General features: G+C 43.5%; 1 protein-coding gene across 5 annotated transcripts in view; it reads right to left on the bottom strand.

Annotated features, from left to right (window-relative positions):
• LOC110551614 (phospholipase A and acyltransferase 3) overlaps window positions 1-18,705 on the bottom strand; it is a 39,360-nt gene that overhangs the window by 10,718 nt on the left and 9,937 nt on the right. For 3 of the 5 annotated variants that reach the window (XM_021642307.2, XM_060385936.1, XM_060385923.1), the window contains 3 exons: window positions 11,883-11,985; window positions 8,087-8,355; window positions 1,455-1,701 (listed from right to left, as the gene is read on the bottom strand). In XM_021642307.2, coding sequence (XP_021497982.1) covers window positions 1,600-1,701; window positions 8,087-8,355; window positions 11,883-11,985 — 474 coding nt within the window. In that variant the 3' untranslated portion in view covers window positions 1,455-1,599. Of the gene's footprint in view, window positions 1-248; window positions 1,702-8,086; window positions 8,356-11,882; window positions 11,986-18,705 lie in introns of those variants that run through there. The other 2 variants (XM_021642306.2, XM_060385917.1) reach the window with 2 other exon arrangements.

Here is an 18,705-nt window from a genome sequence, read left to right as displayed (position 1 = left end):
CTAAAACAGACACTATGAAAGTCTGCCAATCCCAACCAGCGGTAGGGACAGCTCCAGGGGCCTGGAGAGATGGCTCAGCAGCTAAGGACACTCGTTGCTCTTGCAGAGGATCCCAGAACCCACGTGACAGCTAGCAATCATCTGTAATTCCAGTTTCAGAGTATCTAGTGCTCTCTTCTGGTTTCCACCAGCACCGCGCACATACGGTGCACATATATCTGTGCAGACAAACACCCATACACCTAAAATAAAGATTAACTTTTTTTTTAATCAATTGCAAAGGAGACACCTTGCCTCTGCCCTGGGACGAGCAATAGGTAGTAGCTGTATCAGTCACTCTATCAATCCCTAAGGCCTGAAGCAATGTTTGTACCATATGACTCTGAGCCGTTAGTCACAGCTAATTGACTTAAAAATCACTTGACCAAAGGGCAGCCTCCACAGTGCACTGAGCCGATCACATTCTCTCTTGGGGTCTCAGGGTTGAACATGTAAGTGATAATGAGCTGATTGGGAAGAGAAGGGAAGGTAGAAATGCAGGACCAGTGGTGAGAAAGCAGGAGTCCTGAGGAGGAGCAAGAGCCAAGGCAAAAGAAACTTTTGCTGGTTGGTTTTTCTCAGTGTGACACAAACAGAGGTCATCTGGGAAGAGAAAATCTCCGTTGAGAAAATGCCTCCATGACATCGGCTATAGGCAACTCCATAGGGCATTTTCTTGATTAATGATTGCTGTGGGAGAGCCCATTCCACTGCAGGTGGCACTACCGCCCAGCCGGTGGTCCTGGACTGTGTAAGAAAGCAAGCTGAGCAAGTCATGGACAGCAAGCCAGTAGGTAGCAGCCCTTCATGGTTTCTGCCTCAGTTGCTGCCTTCCGTTTCTGCTTCAGCTTCTCTCAGTGAACTACAAGCGGGGATATGGAAGCCAATAGCCAATTCATCCCAAGTTGTTTCAGGTCTATACCACAGCAATAGAAACCTAAGTAGAACAGGTGTGTAATGCAGAAGGAAATTGGAAGGCTTTAGGAAGACCAGCCCAGTATATCCTGAATTTCTCTGTGGAAAGGGGTTACACTAGGGATTGAACCTAAAACATCATGCTTTCCAGGAAAGCACTCCACCACTGAGCTGTAGCCCAAGCCCTAGAGGATTTGTCTTTCACACTCCACTAAATGTCCATAGAGTCCAGCCCCTGAGTGTCAAAGTGCCATGTTGGATCAAGTCCTAAAGCAAGAGCCCTGGCTATCTGAGGTTTCCATTTCTGTTTGTCCAAGCTGTTTCCTTTGGCATACCACAGTATCTGACACACAGAAATGACCTTCACTTGAGGTAACAGTGCTGGACTGTTTTCTGCAATGCGAAGAGTACCACAGCAAAGAGAAAGACCAACCAGGAAAGGGTGTTACTCAGGACAGAGCCCAGAGCTTCCCTCCAGAGACTTCACACCTGACGACTCCTGCAGTATCCTCCCAGTGAAATTCCCTTCTTGTGGTTTATTGTATGCTTTAAAAATAAGCCTAATTATGACACAGTAGAATCTACAAATCAAATTCCAAACCCTCTAGCAAAAGAGGAGCCCCTAGAGCCGGATAGTCATTCAACTCATTGCTTCTGTTTCTTGTTTCTGGATAAGAAAACCCCAACAAGGCCGAAGACTGCCAAACCCACTCCAGCGATGCCTGCTGCCGTGACAGCATCTCTGACCTGCAATAGAGAAGGGGGTGAGTCAGGCTGTATGTCAAAAGTGTAGCAACAGCCTGTTTGCTGAACAAGGTCACTCAACTCATAGCACCTCACATGCCCCCTTCACTTCCAGTGACCAACTAGAGAGCCAACAAATACTGGCAGGGAGGAGAGGGCTGGGTGAGGAAAGAAATGGACAGAACCAGCTAGCCTGGAATTTACACGAGCCCAAAACAGTAACCTGAATTCAGCCCCGGACTATTTAAAGCATAGAAATCTTTTTAAGGCATCAACGGAAAGAACAGAAGGATGATGGCAGGATGATCAAAGTGCCCAGCCAATAGGCAAGTGTAGTGCAGGAAGAAATTACAACTAAGAACTCTAAACAAAGCTGACCTCCATGACAGCAAAGACCTCACCTCAAGCCATGTTTACAGCGTCTGGGCCTGCCGGGCATGGAGGTGTTCCCTTTAGAGGGTTGGAGTTTTATTGTTGTTTTTACTGTTTGTTTTTTCTCTGTTTCTGAGTTAGGATCTTTGCATCATTACCAGAAGAATGGTAGTGATGTAATGCAAATGTAAGAATATCTGACTTGTGCTGCAATTGAGTAGAAAAGAAAAGCTTTGGAAAAGAGAAAGGTGCAGGGAAAAGCTGAACATTTGTCAAATTTCACTCCCACCTAAAGTCCTACTAAAATAAAAGAAAGCATTTGTTTGGGCTGGGAGATTGCTTCATGGTTGGTCAATGGCCTACCATGGGGAAGACACTGAATTTATTCCCCAACACCACAGAGATTTTTCTTTTTAATTGGGGCATTTCATTTTTGTTGGGAGACTAAGCTTTATGGCTAAGCCATCTCTTCAGCCTTGGGGACATTTGTTTTAAACACAATTCAACTGGGACAAAGAAGCTGAGAAGTAACTGTCCTTAGAGAAAGGGTCAGATTGACAAGCCCAGGTTTCTCTGGGAGTGAACAGGAGAGAACACTTCCTCCAGTTCCCTAGATAGCCTCCCTCACCCCAGCAGAGGTGTAAATGTTCTCTTGACAGGATAAAACAGAAGCTCGCAGCGTCTACAAGTCTAGACACACATTCAGGGTTTTATATACCACAAACAGGACACTGAGTGACTGTGAGTGTGGTAAGTGTGAGCTTCCAGCCTCTGGCTGTTCCCAGAGTATCACCCTCCAACCAAACCTGGAAGACTTTTCCAGAGAATCTGGCCATGCCAAGTAGAAACAACAGAAGATCTGGGTTCACCTCACAATGAAAGTCAACATTAATGAACCCCTTGTCCTCACCCCCATTTGTTGGCTTCTTACCTAAGCGCCTACCTTCTGTTTCCCTTGTCTTCTCTCATTGTTGACCTAGTCTGAATGGACGTTTGAATGGTACTATCAACCAGAGAGTTCTGACTGCTGGCTGGCCTCTAGCCATGCTCTTATGGAGTAACCTTGCTAAGCATCTAGAGATGGGGTGGAGGGAACAGTGGGTAAAGTGCTTGCCTTGTAAGCACAAGAAGCCGAGTTTGATCCCCAGAATCCTGTAAAAAGCCAAGTATGAAGCATGCATTTGTAAGCCCAGTGCTAGGAGATGAGAAAAACTGCTCCAAGCCAGTAAGGAATCCTATTTTTGTTTAGTTTGTCTGTCTGCTTGTTTGTTTAAAAATAGGGGCAGAATGACACTACAGGTTGACCTTTTTGCCTCAACACACACACACACACACACACACACACACACCATTTCTATCTAGGGTTTTCCTTGCTGAGTTCTGTATCAGGAGGGGTAAAATGGAGGAGGAACAACATGACCCTCATTCTTTCTGAAGCTCATAATGTGAGAACAAATGCTGATACTGCTAATTCAGACAAAAGATACTTTGTCAAGGCATACAACAATAACTCCACTGTTTGTGGTCACACTTTGTACACAAAGAGAGTGATCAGTACATGAATACAGCATCGAGTTAGTGCTGGTGCTGATAAGAAAATGGTACAGTCAGATCATAATACATACATACATACATAAAACTTTTATATATGCACTTAACAATATGTTATGGTAGCTTGGTGACAGGTTATATACAAATAAATTGAAATTTTATTTAAGTAGACTGAGCTCTGCCTGCTGGTTAGAAGTCCCTACCTTTATGAGGGAAAATTAACACTTGTCCAAAACTGCCTGAAGGGAGGGGCATTGCAGTGGACCAATATCATGCTGCAGGTCCTGTTTCTGTTTGCTAAAAGAATGCTTTCAAAGTACAAAATGATTGTTACTTTCATAGCCTTGTGAGTTTTCTTTTACTGCTATCTGCCAAATATTTGAACCTTATGTTTTCCAAAAATCTGTTCCTGCACTTTTTATCCCTGTAAACTTGCCTAACTAAATTCCCTTTCATGATTAAGGAGCTCAGAGGCCACTAACAGATGACTACATAAGCAGAAATTATAATGCTGCTTATTGTTGTGCAGTGCTATGTGTGACAACATTTCACACAATTAAGATCTTTTTTCCCAGAGGGAGACAGGGTTTCTCTGTGTAGCCTTGGCTGTCAGGGACTCCACACACCCCTGAAAGCCTGTAAGACAAACTCCCTTGGTCTCAGGATCTGAATATCTGGGGTCCCTTTGGTGTCCCTCATGGTGGTCCCTGATGTTATAGCGTCCCTGATATTCCAGACAGTGAAGACTCTCCTTTCAACCCCTTGTGCTGTGTGCAGTGCAAGGCGCCATCTCTCCTAACGCTCTCTCAGCTTGATCACAACTGCCTATGGTTGTGAGGCTTTGCTGTCTCTCCCAAGAAAGCTTTTCTGAAGAATAACTGTTAGGGATAAAGAAGCTCCATTTTATGCTACGCATCCATCTTGGTACATACCAGCCCTTTGTCTCTTATTCTAATCCCTGGAAGATAAGTTCCCAGGAACCCTGACTCAGTGACCTCCACCCAAAAGCATACACCCATGGCTGTCTTGCTTCTGGGACTTGCTTACACATATATCCAAAGAATGTTTTGATTGCCTTAATCATTTAACCTGGCAGTCTTTACCTGCTTGCATAGATTAAAGGTCAGTGTGTGTGTGTGTGTGTGTGTGTGTGTGTGTGTGTGTGGGCTTTCCCTTTAAAAATCCATCCCCATACCTGTCCTTCATTGCAGTCTCGGGGATTGTTCATCCTGCTAGCAGCTAATCAATAAATCTTTTCATGATAATTAGATTGAGTCTATGGTCTTTTGCCAGGGGTCACTAACTCCATTACATTTGGAGGGCCCCAGTGAGATCCCTGGAAGACCCCAGACTCAGGGTCCCAGGGTCTGTCTCCTGGCTGTCTCTGTGCTAGCTCCCCCATGGAGCGTGCTCCGTCTCAGTCTCTCATTGGCTCTCTGAGGCCTGCTGTTTAATTCCCGTGGATACACAGCAGGGCTTTCCCCTATGCCCTCCTGTTTGCAATTCTTTCCCTAGCTCTGCTTCTGCAGAATGTCTCTTTTTCCCTACTTGCTTTATCTCCCTCCCAGCTAACTTCTGCCTCTGACCATGGACCTCTAGCTGCAGCCACTCACCCGGCGCCCCTAGTATCCAACCCTGGCGTGTACCATAAACCTCCTATTCCACCGCCTGAGGCTCCTTGCACTGCTGCGGCTGGACTGCACCCAGAATATCTTATCCCTAAGCCTTCTTTGTACTCTGTTTGCTCTGGTCTCTCCCTCTGATCACTAGATTTGGTTTTTCAGGGATTAGATGTCCTTTGGGTATGGTTAATACAAAATTTTGTTTTATGCTGTTCTACTCTGTTAAAAAAAAAAAAAAAAAAACTGGCTCTGGAGTTGGGATAGAGCCTTCCCTCTTCCAACCCAAGCATGGTTGTTTAAATTTTTCCTCCAAAATTTCTTTTATAGGTCAGAAAGCCATTTGACTCTAGGAAAAGAGAGAAAAAAAAAACAGCTAAAATACAAACGTTCTGTACTTTAAGATTTGTAAACTTATTGGATACAGTTAAAAATCTGTAAAACAGACAGGCGTGGTGGCGTGTGCCTTTAATCCCTGCACTCAGGGAAGCAGGTGGACACAGTGAGTTCACAGGCCAGTCTGGTCTACAGAGTAAGCCCAGAGTAGCCAAAGCTAACCAGAGAAACCTGTCTTGGGGAGGGGAGAGAAACAAAGCAAAACAACAACAACAAAAAATTGTAAAACAAAAATCTGTAAAAAAAAAAAAAAAAAACAAACAAACTGACGCCAACATTTTCTCAGCTCCTGCAGATGTCTGTTTTTTATAGTTTTCTGTTTAATCTCCTTTCAGTTACAGATCCTTATATTATTCTGTGGCTTACTAACTTTACAAGGTAAAGAATTTTTATTAAGCTTTTCAGGTTGCCTGCCTCCATCCGGAGACACACACGAACTGGTTATAAAATAAGATCTTCTGTTTTAAATCTCCCAACAATAACTCTAGATATACTTGCTTAAAATAATCACAGCTGGAATTGTTAAAACTCCAAAAGAAGGAGATAAGCAGGATCATTGGACCTTTACCTAAGAATCCAGTCACTCCTCCCAGCTGGTTGTATGCAATTAGAGAAGAATTACATGAAGTCTCCAGGTGTGCTGGAGAAACTAGGGTGCACAGGCTAAAAACTAGGAATGAGGATGAGATTCATCTATGTAACAATGGAAAAGCTGTTACAGAGAACTGAGGAAAGACTCCAGATATTGTCTAATGGTAAATTTATTTGTTACTGTTATGTCTCGTTTCAATTTCTAAAAAGAAATTACATTAAAAATTAGGACGGCTAAGTGTAATTACAGACGTCTAGCTCTCTGACTTCTCTCCCCTGCTTGGTTCTTGTTTACAAAAATTATTTTCAAGGTCATGGATATTCAGAACTCTTGTGAATATGTTAAGTTTCTTTCTCTCAGGATCTGTTAAGACCACTATAAAGAATAAATGGGGGGGGGGGGCGCACAGAGAAAAACCTATAAAGTGCCAAACAAAATGTGTTACCTTAAAGCTGGTAGCAAAAAAAAAGTTGATGATTAAAAATCTATATGTAGGTAATTGTAACCCGCCATGGCATGCTTATACATAATTTGAAATCAACTCTGGCAATCTCCCTTTTAGACTAAGGAAACAACAGGTCCCCAGGATACTTTGGATTAGAATAGATTTTTTTATATGATGATTTTTGTTCTAAATTTTTTAAATAAAAGCAATGTATGTTTAATAAGTAAATATATTTAATAAATAAGATACATAAATATCTAAGGTCTACTTGAATTAACAGTAACTGACTTAGAGATATGTCTAGCCTCTTTGTCTTTGCTACATTCAAATAGTTCAAATTAACTATTTGAAAAAATTGAGTCTTATAAGAAGATATAATATTCTATAATGGTGCACTATAAAAGAATCAAAAAAATAAATAAAACAAGGTTTCCAATCCCTCTATGGGCTATATTTATAGTTTTATGGTTTTAAAGTTCCCAGTCTCCCTATGGGCTATATTTATGACTTTAAGTTTTATTTTGATACTAAGAGAACTCTAATTCAGAAATTATAATAATTAAGGCTAAAACTTAACAGGGATAAACTGTTAAATCCTGATCTTACTAAAGCTGCTAAGTTCTTATAAATGATTAAGGATAACTGAGACATGCAAGTTAATATTAAGTCATCGTATAAATGATCAACATTTTTAGTGTGCTCAGAACTATGTATGTAATCATGCTATGTACAAATGTAATTCATTTTCAGGGACAAGCTTTATTTAGCCTTCTGTATATGTTTTCAAGGTTAGGCCTAAAACAAGTAACTAAAAAGAAGCAAAGTTTGTTTACTTCAGTTGTGCTTAATAGATAATGGTCCTCTAACTTGTTAGAGATCTGCTGACGATAGCATTTAAAATGTTTAATGGGAAAAGCTTACTATGACAGATAGGCACCAGCTACTAGCAGTGACCCCAAGGTTTCCAAAGAAGATGGTGAGGCACAGCAACTCCACCTGTGTTGTGGTAACACTAACCACTGGAATAAACTGCCCCATATTCCTTACCTGCTGTCAGGACCCAGCCCAAACTGTGGACAAACAGGGCACTGGAGAGTTGACTGCCCTACTTTGTCTAGACAAAGTAAGGTCAGTCCCCCCGCAAGTTGCTCCTCCACAGGAAAGCCTCTCAGATCTTCCGGGTCTGGCAGCCAAAGACTGATGCTGCCCTGGGATCTCTGCCCACAAGGAAGCCATGGGTACCACAGGAGCCTGATAGGGTGACCCTCTAGGTGATGGGCAAGTCTCTGTCATTTTAACTGAGACATAGGCCATTTGGATTATACTCCTTGTCCACCCACAGTCATGTCTAGCCACCAGCAGTTGGGAAAATGACCTGGCGCCTAAGGTCATGTACAGGGACTAAGGACATACCTGGTCACTGCGAGCAACTCCATAACGTAGTTCATTCACAAAGTGCTCACAGTTCTCACTGGTCAGCCTGTAGAGAACCTCCTGCCCCACCAACTCCTCAGCCTGCTTGATGATCTTGTTTATGGGCAGTGGAGTGTATTCGTTGTCATGTTTGTTATTGACCTGGTATTTGTCCCTCCCGGCCACATCATACAGCAGTTCTTTCTTCACTATGGCCTTGTCGGTTAAAGCAGACATGATGCTGGCTGCCCCTGCTCCTGCAATTTCACCTGTGGATCCACAGAGAACAGAGGAGTTGGTCCCGGATAGGGCCACCTGGATTTAGAGCTAACCCACAGCTGGGCATCCAGACTTACCACCATCCACAAGAGATAATCAAGATAGAAACAGGTGAAACACACATTGTATGGCTTTGGAAAAGGTTCTTGTGGTCTTTGAATCTTTATCCTGAGACTAGTAAAGTGCTATGATTTACTTTGATGTTTTTGTGGTAGCAGTGATGTTTCGAGGGTGGAGATCAACTGAGGGATGAGGCAGGGCCTGACTCTGTAATCCAGGCTATGTAAATTACTGTGAAGTCCAGCCTCTGTCAAACTCTCAACAGCTTCCTGCCTCTGAAGTCCATATGCTGGTGGGCACACGCCACCACCCCCAGCTACTGGGCTGTCAGGCAAGCATCACTAACCTTGCTAAAGGGCTGATAGGGACTCATCACCATTCCTGACTGGGATGATGGACATGCAGCACCGCCACGGGCTACTGCAACGTTTCTTTAACCCGGAGAAGCTAGTCTTCCGCACGGTAACCACTTCTCAACTCTGCAAATATGTGCAAGGAGTTCCCTCATCTCTCTGGGAAAAGTGTGTAGCCTATTGATTCCATTAGGGCAATTCCTTGACTTCACCAGGCTGATTACCTCAGGAAGAAAGGCTGGCCTTCCTTCTGGGAAAAGAGAGAGACAGACAGAGAGACAGAGAGGGAGCAAGCAGAACTTTTCGGCTGCTTTCCTAGGGATAATGCTAAGAAGACTCAGGAGATAGAGTGGCAGCCCTGGCCACAGATGAGAAGAGGCAACAACAAAGTGACTAGGAGTAACTTGGGCTCTACAGAACCAGGCTAGGGCAGTGAGGGTCAGTGGACGTAGCATAAAGCCAGGTTCTCCTAACCCAAGCACCCATACCACAGGGAATGAGCATGCGCTGGGTATGACGGCTGGAAAACAGCTATGAACCCAAGAAGTAGACCCAGGAGCCCAGGGAGCATCACAAGATTGGTTCCCTGACAGGAGCAGGGGCCCCTGGGTGCAGCAACAGCACCCAGTAACCTGGACAGGACCAGTCATTAAATGTGACACTGGGACAGCTTCAGGCATGGTAGGAAGCGAAAGAGCAGAGGCCAAGAGATCCCTCCTCGCTGAAGTTCTACAATAGGCTACATAAAATCCTTGAACCCAGCATGGTGGTGTGCTTCCTGATCCAAGAACTCATGTGAGTTCAAGGCTGGCCTGGCCTGACTCCATCATAAGATTAGAAGCCATCTTGTTACAGGTCAAAATACCTTTTTTCCTGTTTTCTATAAAACTTGGGTTTGACCAGGTGCTGACCCATGTTCTGGAATTTGACACTTTCCACACCCTATGCCTTGACTCCACCCTGATGAGATAGGATGTTCTGCCAAATAATGTTAAAATGTTCAGCCAAGTCATCCAGATGTGACCTATGCCTGTACATGGCCTATGCCTGTAATCCCAGCACTCAGGGAGGCAGAGGCAGGCGGATCTCTGTGAGTTCGAAGCTAGCCTGGTCTACAAAGTGAATACAGCACAGCCAAGGCTATACAGAGAAACCCTGTCTCAAAAAACCACCAATGAATGAATGAATGAATGAATGATATGTTCAGCCAAGTTTTTACATAACTAAAATTCCTCTGAAAATCTCCCAACCCTTGACAACCCCCTAGTCTTGAGTTTTGTGGCTACATAAACCCTACCTTCTCCTGTGTTCAATGATTTTTTGTTATTTTTTCAAATCCCACTTTAGGGATATAGCCCTGTCTGACAGAAAATAAGGCTTGCTTAATTGACCAGAGAACTTGGGTGATGGTCTTTACTCTCACTTGGTGGGATTAACACATGGAGTTCTAGACCACCTAAAATGACATAGTGAGTGAGACCCAGTCATTTTGTTTTCAGACAGGATCCATGCAGTCCTACTGTCCTAGAACACTCTATGTAGGCCAGGCCTTGAAGTCACAGCACCTCTCCTGCCTCCTCTCCTGCCTGCTGGTATTAGAGGGATGTACCAATACACCCACCCAGCCATGAGACTCTGTCTTAAAAAAAATAATAAATTAAGCTGGGCAGTGCGGTACATGCCTTTAATCCCAGCACTCGGGAGGCAGAGGCAGGTGGATCACTGAGAGTTTAGGGTCAGCCTGGTCTACAAAGTGTGTCCAGGATAGCCAGGGATGTTACACAGAGAAACCCTGTCTCAAAAAACCAAAATAATAATAATAATAATAATAATAATAGACAACCACTATGTATGGCTATCTAAAACAGGCCTGACATAGGACTGAGTCTATTAACAGTCTCTCATAGATTGGTGAGGGACTCACAAGTCTCTACCCCTCTCTGATGAACTATTGGCTACTGATGGATTCTAGGGGGCAAGACAGTCTGTACCTACTGATAATCCCACCAGAGTCCATCAGATAATTCCAAGCCCAGGGTCACACAGAGGACTCTGGTTAAATTCAATGGGTCTCAAGAAAAAGAGAAAACTACATAGCTTTAAAGACCATGCCTGGGAATACCTCCACCTCCAAGAGGACCAGAGGGGTGCCAGGCACACAAGAGTCACTTCCTCACTCTCAGGGAAATGTTTACAGTGACCAAAGGGGAAACTTACCTAACTGTCACTGGTGAATGGGGTGCTGAGCAATTGGTGAACTGAAAGATGAGTCTGTTGTGGGTTGACTGGAGATGAGGGATAAGGTTCCAAGATGGCTCAGGCCCCCAGAGGGAGCACAGGCATCAGGAGAGCCTATCCAAGTTACAGCACCAAATGTAAGTGCTACAGTTCTGAGGGGAAAAAAAAAAAAAAAAAGGCTTCCACAATGGAAGTGTTACAGCTCTGCTCAGGCAAGGTTTCCCCAGTGCAAGTGTAACAGCTCTGCTCCAGCTAGGGAAGGTTTCCCCAGAGGAAGTGTTGCAACTCTGCTGGGAAAGGTATCCTTGGCAATTGGGAGCCAAGGAATACTACAAAGTCTCATCGCACAACAAATCTCATATGAGAGATTTATTGAGAGGGAAAAACCCAGGAGGGTGGCTGCCCCTACTTGGATGAAAAGCAGCAGGGAACTGAGAAAGCAAGCCTTACATAGGTTCTCTTGGGGGGATTGGGGTGAGTAGCTTTCCAGGGTAGAGATTTCCAGGGTGGGGATTGGTGGGATTCAGGATCTGAACTTGGGCTTTTTACTCTGTAGAGCAGAGCCTGGCCACCTACATCTAGAGTGGCTGAATCCAGCCACTAGAGTGTTCTGTGGGTGGAACCTGACAGATGGAGGTCCTCAGGGGTGGGGCCTGGCCACTCACACACCTTGAGGGGCTTTCACAGTAGAGTCTAAAGAACAAAGCTCAGAAGCCATCCTGGCACACCAGACTGCCATCATATAAACGTAGAAACAAATGGCTAATTAAGAATCGTGGAGAACGCAGGGGCCACCTGTTGCACACAGCTCCCCACATCCTTTCCCAGTTTCTAAGCCCATCACAAGGAAGACCTGGTGTTCTTACTTGGGGGAGCCAGGTGGATCACATATCCATCACCCACATAGATGGCCCAGTGTCTGTAGAGAGGGCGGAAAATCTCAATCAGGTCTCCAGGGTTGGGTTCTGGCTGAAAACCAAGAACAGGACTATTAGCAATGGCATGAAAGCTTGAGACCAGTAAGCTGGGTCGAGAAGGAATCAGCTGCAGTAGGCAGGCCCATTGGATGCAGACCCTGCAGATCTACTGCTGGTTCATCTCCCAAGGCCATGAACCAGGCCTTCGGGGAACATGCCACCCCCCATCCTCACCCTCACCCCAAGATCTAAGCGTGCCATAATTAAAAACTGCAAAATGAGGGCTAGAGAGATGGTTTAGCAGTTAAGAGTGCTTACTGCGCTGGGTGTGGTGGTCCATGACAGAAATACTAGCACTCAGGCAGGCAGCGGCAGATGGATCTGTGTGAGTTTAAGGCCAGCTTGGTTTACAAAGTGAGTCCAGGACAGCCAAGGCTACCCAGAAAAACCCTCTCTCAAAAAACCAAAAGGCAGGGCTGGAGAGATTGCTGAGGTTAAGAACACTCGCTGTTCTTCCAAAGGTCCTGAGTTCAATTCCCAGCAACCACATCATAGCTCATAACCATCTATAGTAAGAGCTGGTATGCAGGCGGAATGTTGTATAAATAATAAATAAATCTTTAAAGAAAAAAAAAAGCAAAACAAACAAACAAAAAAAAAACAAGAAAAAAACTGCAAACCTAAAAGGTCTCTTAGTTAGCTTTGTCTGTTTAATGCTTGTGCTACAAATACTAATTACTGAACTCTTGCTCAAGGAACCCAGTCAGAATGATGTAGGTTAGGACTAAAGAAATGGTGGTGCACACCTTTAATCCCAGCACTCAGGAGGCAGAAGCAGGTGGATCTCATGAGTTTGAAGCCAGCCTGGTCTACAGAGTCAGTTTCAGGGACAGCCAGGGCTACACTGAGAAACCGTGTCTCAAAACAAAACAAAACAGGAAGAAAAGAAAAACAAAAAGAAAGAAATGGCTCCACAATTAAGAACACTGAGTGCTCTTACAGAAGACCCAGGTTCAATTCCTAGCACTCACAAAGTGTCTAACTCCAGTCCAGGGAAACCTACTACCCTTTTCTGCCCTCCCTCTGGCACTAGGAACGAATATGGTACACAGATATAAATGCTGTTAAAATGCCCACGCACATAAAACAAGTAAATGCTTTTTAAATGACTTCTGTGCTAGCCTGCCACATAGTGAGACCCTGTCTCAAACCTCTTTTCTCACCCCCCTACCCACCAAAAAACACCTTATTACAGTGACCAAAAAAATTTCATTTAAAATGTAACACTCCGGCCTACAGAATATTTAGTTATTTACAAAATAATAAATAAAAAGTCATACTCCCAAAGCTCCACACTGTATTAATTTTCTTTATATGGCATTCCAAAGTTGACATAAATACAGGACAGAAAACTGATCAGCAATCCTGAGGGACTGGGATGGGGAGAAGCATCACAAGAGAAAAGCATGGGGGCTATTAGGGTCATTAAACTGTGCTGTTCTATACTTTTCTTTCTTAGTTTCTTCCTTGTATGCAAATGTAATGTAATCACATTCCCCACCCCCGCCATTCTCTCCTGTCTTCTCCCCTTTCCCGATGACCCCGTTTATCATCTCAGCTGGTCCTTTCCTATTTTCATGTCTTCATTTTGAACAGGTCTCATGCAGGGGGTCATGGCTACTGTATGTTCACGGCATGCATGATGCAATGGCCACTTCATAGCCAAAAGACAATGCTCCACAGAACTTCTCCCCAGGCTCTGGCTTTTACAGTCTTTCACCCCATCTTCCTCAATGTTCCCTGGTCCTTGGAGTGAGTGATATAGATGTCCTGTCTAGGACTGAGCATTCAACAGTCCCTCAGTATTGTGACTCAGTTATGAATCTCTGCTTTGTCACCCAATGGACTTAAGGCTGTGAGTGTTCTATACCTTGCCTGGGGTGGTGGTTCACCTGTGTGTGTTTATTAAAATGCAAAAGTTTAAGGGGTAAACTATTAAATTTGGCATTTTGTTTTGTTTTGGTTTTGAGACAGGGTCTCACTTAGCCCAGGATGGCCTGGAACTTGCTATGTAGCTGAGGACAACTTTGTACTGTTTTCCCACGCCCACCTCCCAACTAGAACTTGCAGTGTGCATCACGCAGCCTGCCCTCTTTCTGCTGTTTTAACTGAACTTATTATCCTCCACATGTTCTTACCTGGTTAGGGTACAGGTTATTAAAAATAAAACTTAGCCAAGTCTAGTGCTACACACCTTTAATCCCAGCAAAGGCAGGTGTATCTCTGCGAGTTCAAGGCCAGCCTGTTCTACATAGTGAGCTCCAGGCTAACCAGGACTACATAATGAGACCCTGTTTCAAAAGCAAAACAAAACACAAGAAGTAGTAGTAATAATAGGGAACTAGAGCTATGACTCTGTAGTTCAGAGTGCCGACTGCTCCTGAAGGTAACCCAGTGTCCGTTTCCAGCACTCCCAGCAGGCAGCTCACAGCTGGCTGTAATTCCAACTTCAGGGATCTGACAGTGTTCTGGTCTCCAAAGGCCCTGACCTGCACGTTAACAAGGTTTTTACATACTTTGTAAATAACTGTTCTCTCTCTCTCTCTCTCTCTCTCTCTCTCTCTCTCTTTCTCTCTCTGAAACAGCCGGGTCGTTGCAGCAGAGACTCTGTAGCCTGAAAATCCTAAAGTGTTCTGGGAAATATCTCAGTAGTAAAGCGCTTGTTTTGCTTGACATACATTTAATCCCTGGCACCCACATGAAAAAGTCGGACACGGTGATGTGTGCTTACAATGCCAGCGCTAAGGAAGAGAGATGGAGAAGGGAAAATCCCTTGAGTTTGCTGTCCAAGCAATCAAGCATAACTGGCAGCCCACTCCAGGCCAAAGATCTGTCTCAAAAAAAAAAAAAAAAAAAGTTTTTAACACCAAAGAAACAAGGTTATTTTGAAGTCCTGTGAAATTTTTAAAGGTACAAACCACAATTGTCTCTACTCTAGGAATTTCTTTTGCTACATGAGGCATTATCATGGTTTTGTTGTTGTTGTTTGGATTTTTGCTTGTTTTTGAGCAAGCAGCAGTTAAGTGAGATTACAGAAGCAGAATGAGTGTTTGGTTAATATTTTAAGATAATAATTACACAATCGGGAAGGGAAAACAATTTTTTTGGAAATGAACCAGGTGGCTCTAAGATCATTTTCCTCTTAGATTGCCATCAAGATTCAGCTGCTGATGGGTTAGGGTCCAAACACCCTATGCTTAACAATCCTTAGGCTAAGAATAAGGTCCTGCTAGCTCCTAGGTTTTCCTTTTTTCACACAGTAACTCAGTTTGAAATGGAGCTAGTTTGTTGTAGGCAGTTATTGATATTTAGTATTGGTTTATCTTCTAGTAAAGCTTACTGCTAATCTTAAACAGCTGTAAAACCAAATCACACAGAGACTAGGTTTTTAGTTAACCTAGAACACAATGCTGGGCAATATTTACTCCCTCCTAAACCTCCAAGCCCTCAGTTTCCTAACATTTAGATTTCCCACATTATACTTGCTTTTTGTGAAATCTTAGGTCTGGTTCATGCTCCAATTCTTCCAAGCTCTCTCCTCCCGCTCTGCTCTCCTCATGCTCTCCTCTCCTCGAGCTCCTCCTCCTTCGCGCCCCTTCCTGTTCTCTAGCTCCTCCCCTCTTTCCTGTCCTCTGGCTCCTCCCATTGCACAACATTGTATCTGGTTGCTTTATTTGTGTCCTCAACACAAGAGTTGAGACAGGATGCTTATAGTGAGTATCACAATGCAATATCCAGATTGAAACCAGAGAGTTGGGGGTGGGGAAATCAGCATTTGCATTAACAAGGGTAAGGCATATACATTTTAAAAGAACATTATACCAACACTAGTTTTTAAACATTACCTTATCTTCTGGCCTTGGAAACACACCACATACATAAATAATAGTTAAAACAAAACAAAACAAAACAAAAAAAACTAAAGGGGCTGAAAAGGTGGCTCAGCGATTAAGAGTACATAGTTTGTGCAGGTGACCCAAGTTTGATCCCAAGCACCCACATCAGGCAGCTCACATCACATACCCACACAAAGACACACACACACTATTAAAAATAAAGTAAGTCTTAAAACAATAAACTGGATATATGCCTAGATGTGGTATAGTTGGATCTTGAGGTAGCACTATTCCTAACTGTCTGAGAAAGCACCAGATTGATTTCCAAAGTGGTTGTATAAGTTTACATTCCCACCAGCAATGAAGGAGGGTTCCCCTTTCTCCACATCCTCTCCAGCATGTGCTGTCACCTGAGTTTTTGATCTTAGCCATTCTGATGGGTGTAAGGTGAAATCACAAGGTCATTTTGATTTGCATTTCACTGATGACTAAGGACATTGAGCATTTCTTTAAGTGTTTCTCTACCATTCGATACTCCTCAATTGAGAATTCTGTGTTTAGCTCTGTACCCCATTTTTTTTAAATTGGATTACTTGATTTGTTCCTTTTTAACTTCTTGAGTTCTTTATATATTCTGGATATTAGCCATTTGTCAGATATAGGGTTGGTAAAGATCCCTTCCTAGTCTGTAGGCTCTCATTTTGTTCTGATGACCGTGTCCTTTGCTTTACAGAAGCTTTTCAGTTTCATGAGATCCCATTTATTGATGGTTGATCTTAGAGCCTGTGCTGTTGATGTTCTGTTCAGGAAGTTGCTGCCTGTGCCAATGAGTTCAAGGCTCTTCTCCACTTTTTCTTCTAACAGATTTAGTGTGTCTGTTTTATGTTGCAGTCTTTGATCCACTTGGATTTTAGTTTTGTGCAGGGTGATAAATATGGATCTATTTGCATTTTTCTACATGTAGACATCCAGCACCATTTGTTGAAGATGCTGTCTTTTTTTCCATTGTATGGTTTTGGCTTCTTTGTCAAAAATCAAGTATTTGTAGGTGTGTGGGTTTATTTCTGGGTCTTCTATCCATTGATCCACCATTCTGTTTCTATGCCAGTACCATGCAGTTTTTATTACTATTGCTCTGTAGTACAGCTTGAGATCAGGGATGGAGAGATCTCCAGATGATCTGTTGTTGTACAGGATTGTTTTAGCAGTTCTGGGTTTTTTGGTTTTCCATATGAAATTGAGAATTGTTCTTTCAAGTTCTGTAAAGGACATTTGCTCAAACATGTTCATAGCAGCTTTATTCATAATAGCCAGAATCTAGAAACAACCCAGATGTCCCTCAACTGAAGAATGGATACAGAAATTGTGGTACATTTACACAATGGAATACTACTCAGCAATTAAAAGCAAGGAAATCATGAAATTCACAGGCAAATGGTGGGAGCTAGAAAGTACCATCCTGATTGAGGTATCCCAGAAGCAGAAAGACACACATGGTATATACTCACTTAAAAATGGATATTAGACATATAATATAGGATAAACATACTAACATCTTTACACCTAAAACAGCTAAGCAAGAAGGAGAACCCTGGGCAAGATGATCAATCCTCATTCAGAAAGGCAAACTGGATGGACATCAAAACAGGGAGAAAACAGGGAACAGGACAGGAGCCTACCACAGAGGGCCTCTGAAAGACTCTACCCAGCAGGGTATCAAAGCAGATGCTGAGACTCATATCCAAACTTTGGGCAGAGTTCAGGGAATCTTATGAAAGAAGGGGAAGATAGAAAGACCTGGAGGAACAGGAGCTCCACAAAGAGAGCAACAGAACAAAAAAAATCTGGGCACAGGGGTCTTTTCTGAGACTGATACTCCAAACAAGGACCATGCATGGAGATAATCTAGAACCCATGCTCAGATGTAGCCCATGGCATGTCAGTCTCCAAGTGGGTTCCCTAGTAATGGAACAGGGACTGTCTCTGATATGAACTCCATGTCTGGCACTTCAATTACCTCCCCCTGATGGGGGAACAGCCATACCAGGCTACAGGAAGACAATGCAGCCAGTCCTGATGAGACCTGATGGGCTAGGGTCAGAGGGAAAGGGAGGACCTCCCCTATCAGTAGACTTGGGGAAGGACATGAGAGGAAAAGAGGGAAGAAGGGTAGGATTGGGATGGGATGAGGGAAAGGGCTACAGCCAGAAAGAAAAATAGAATGGTAGCCGAGCACTGTGGTGCACATCTGTACTCCCAGCACTAGAGGAGGGAGAGGCAGGTGGATCTCTGTGAGTTTGAGGACAGCCTTGTCTACAGAGTGAGTCCAGAACAGCCAAGGCTACACAGAAAAACCTTGTCTTGGGGGGAAAAAAAAGGAAGAAAGAGAGAGAGAGAGAGAGAAGAAAAATAGAATGAAACCACATTATAATTTTTGTACAGCTTGGACGATTTTGCTGGGATATATAAGCTATATGTATGTTTATGTATGAAGTTGTTGGAGCTTGTAGAAGCTTGTTTCATTATCAAGTGCAGGGGGGATTCTCTCCCCCTTTTCCTATTTCACCAGCCCCAGTAAAACAAGAGAGTTTTTCATTAGCCACAGGGCATACTGGCCCCAGTAAATCAAAAGGGTTTTTCACTGGCCACAGGAAGTACTGGCCACAGTGAATGAAGCTTTATTCCCTCAGGAAAAAAGTCTACTGAGTGATCAGTCACTGACTCTACGCCCCGCCTCAGTTTACCCTGACCTATAGAAGATGGCCTTTGACAAGAACTACTAGAAATAGCCCAAAAAAGTGTTTGACAATAGAAACAGCAAGGAAGATTTGCTAATAAAAATAAATAAATGGGGCCACTGTAGCAGTACTGCATGC

The sequence above is a fragment of the Meriones unguiculatus genome, chromosome 1 (genome assembly GCF_030254825.1).
Source record: "Meriones unguiculatus strain TT.TT164.6M chromosome 1, Bangor_MerUng_6.1, whole genome shotgun sequence".
Classification (NCBI taxonomy): Eukaryota; Metazoa; Chordata; class Mammalia; order Rodentia; family Muridae; genus Meriones; species Meriones unguiculatus.
This window is presented reverse-complemented; position numbering and strand designations above follow the sequence as displayed.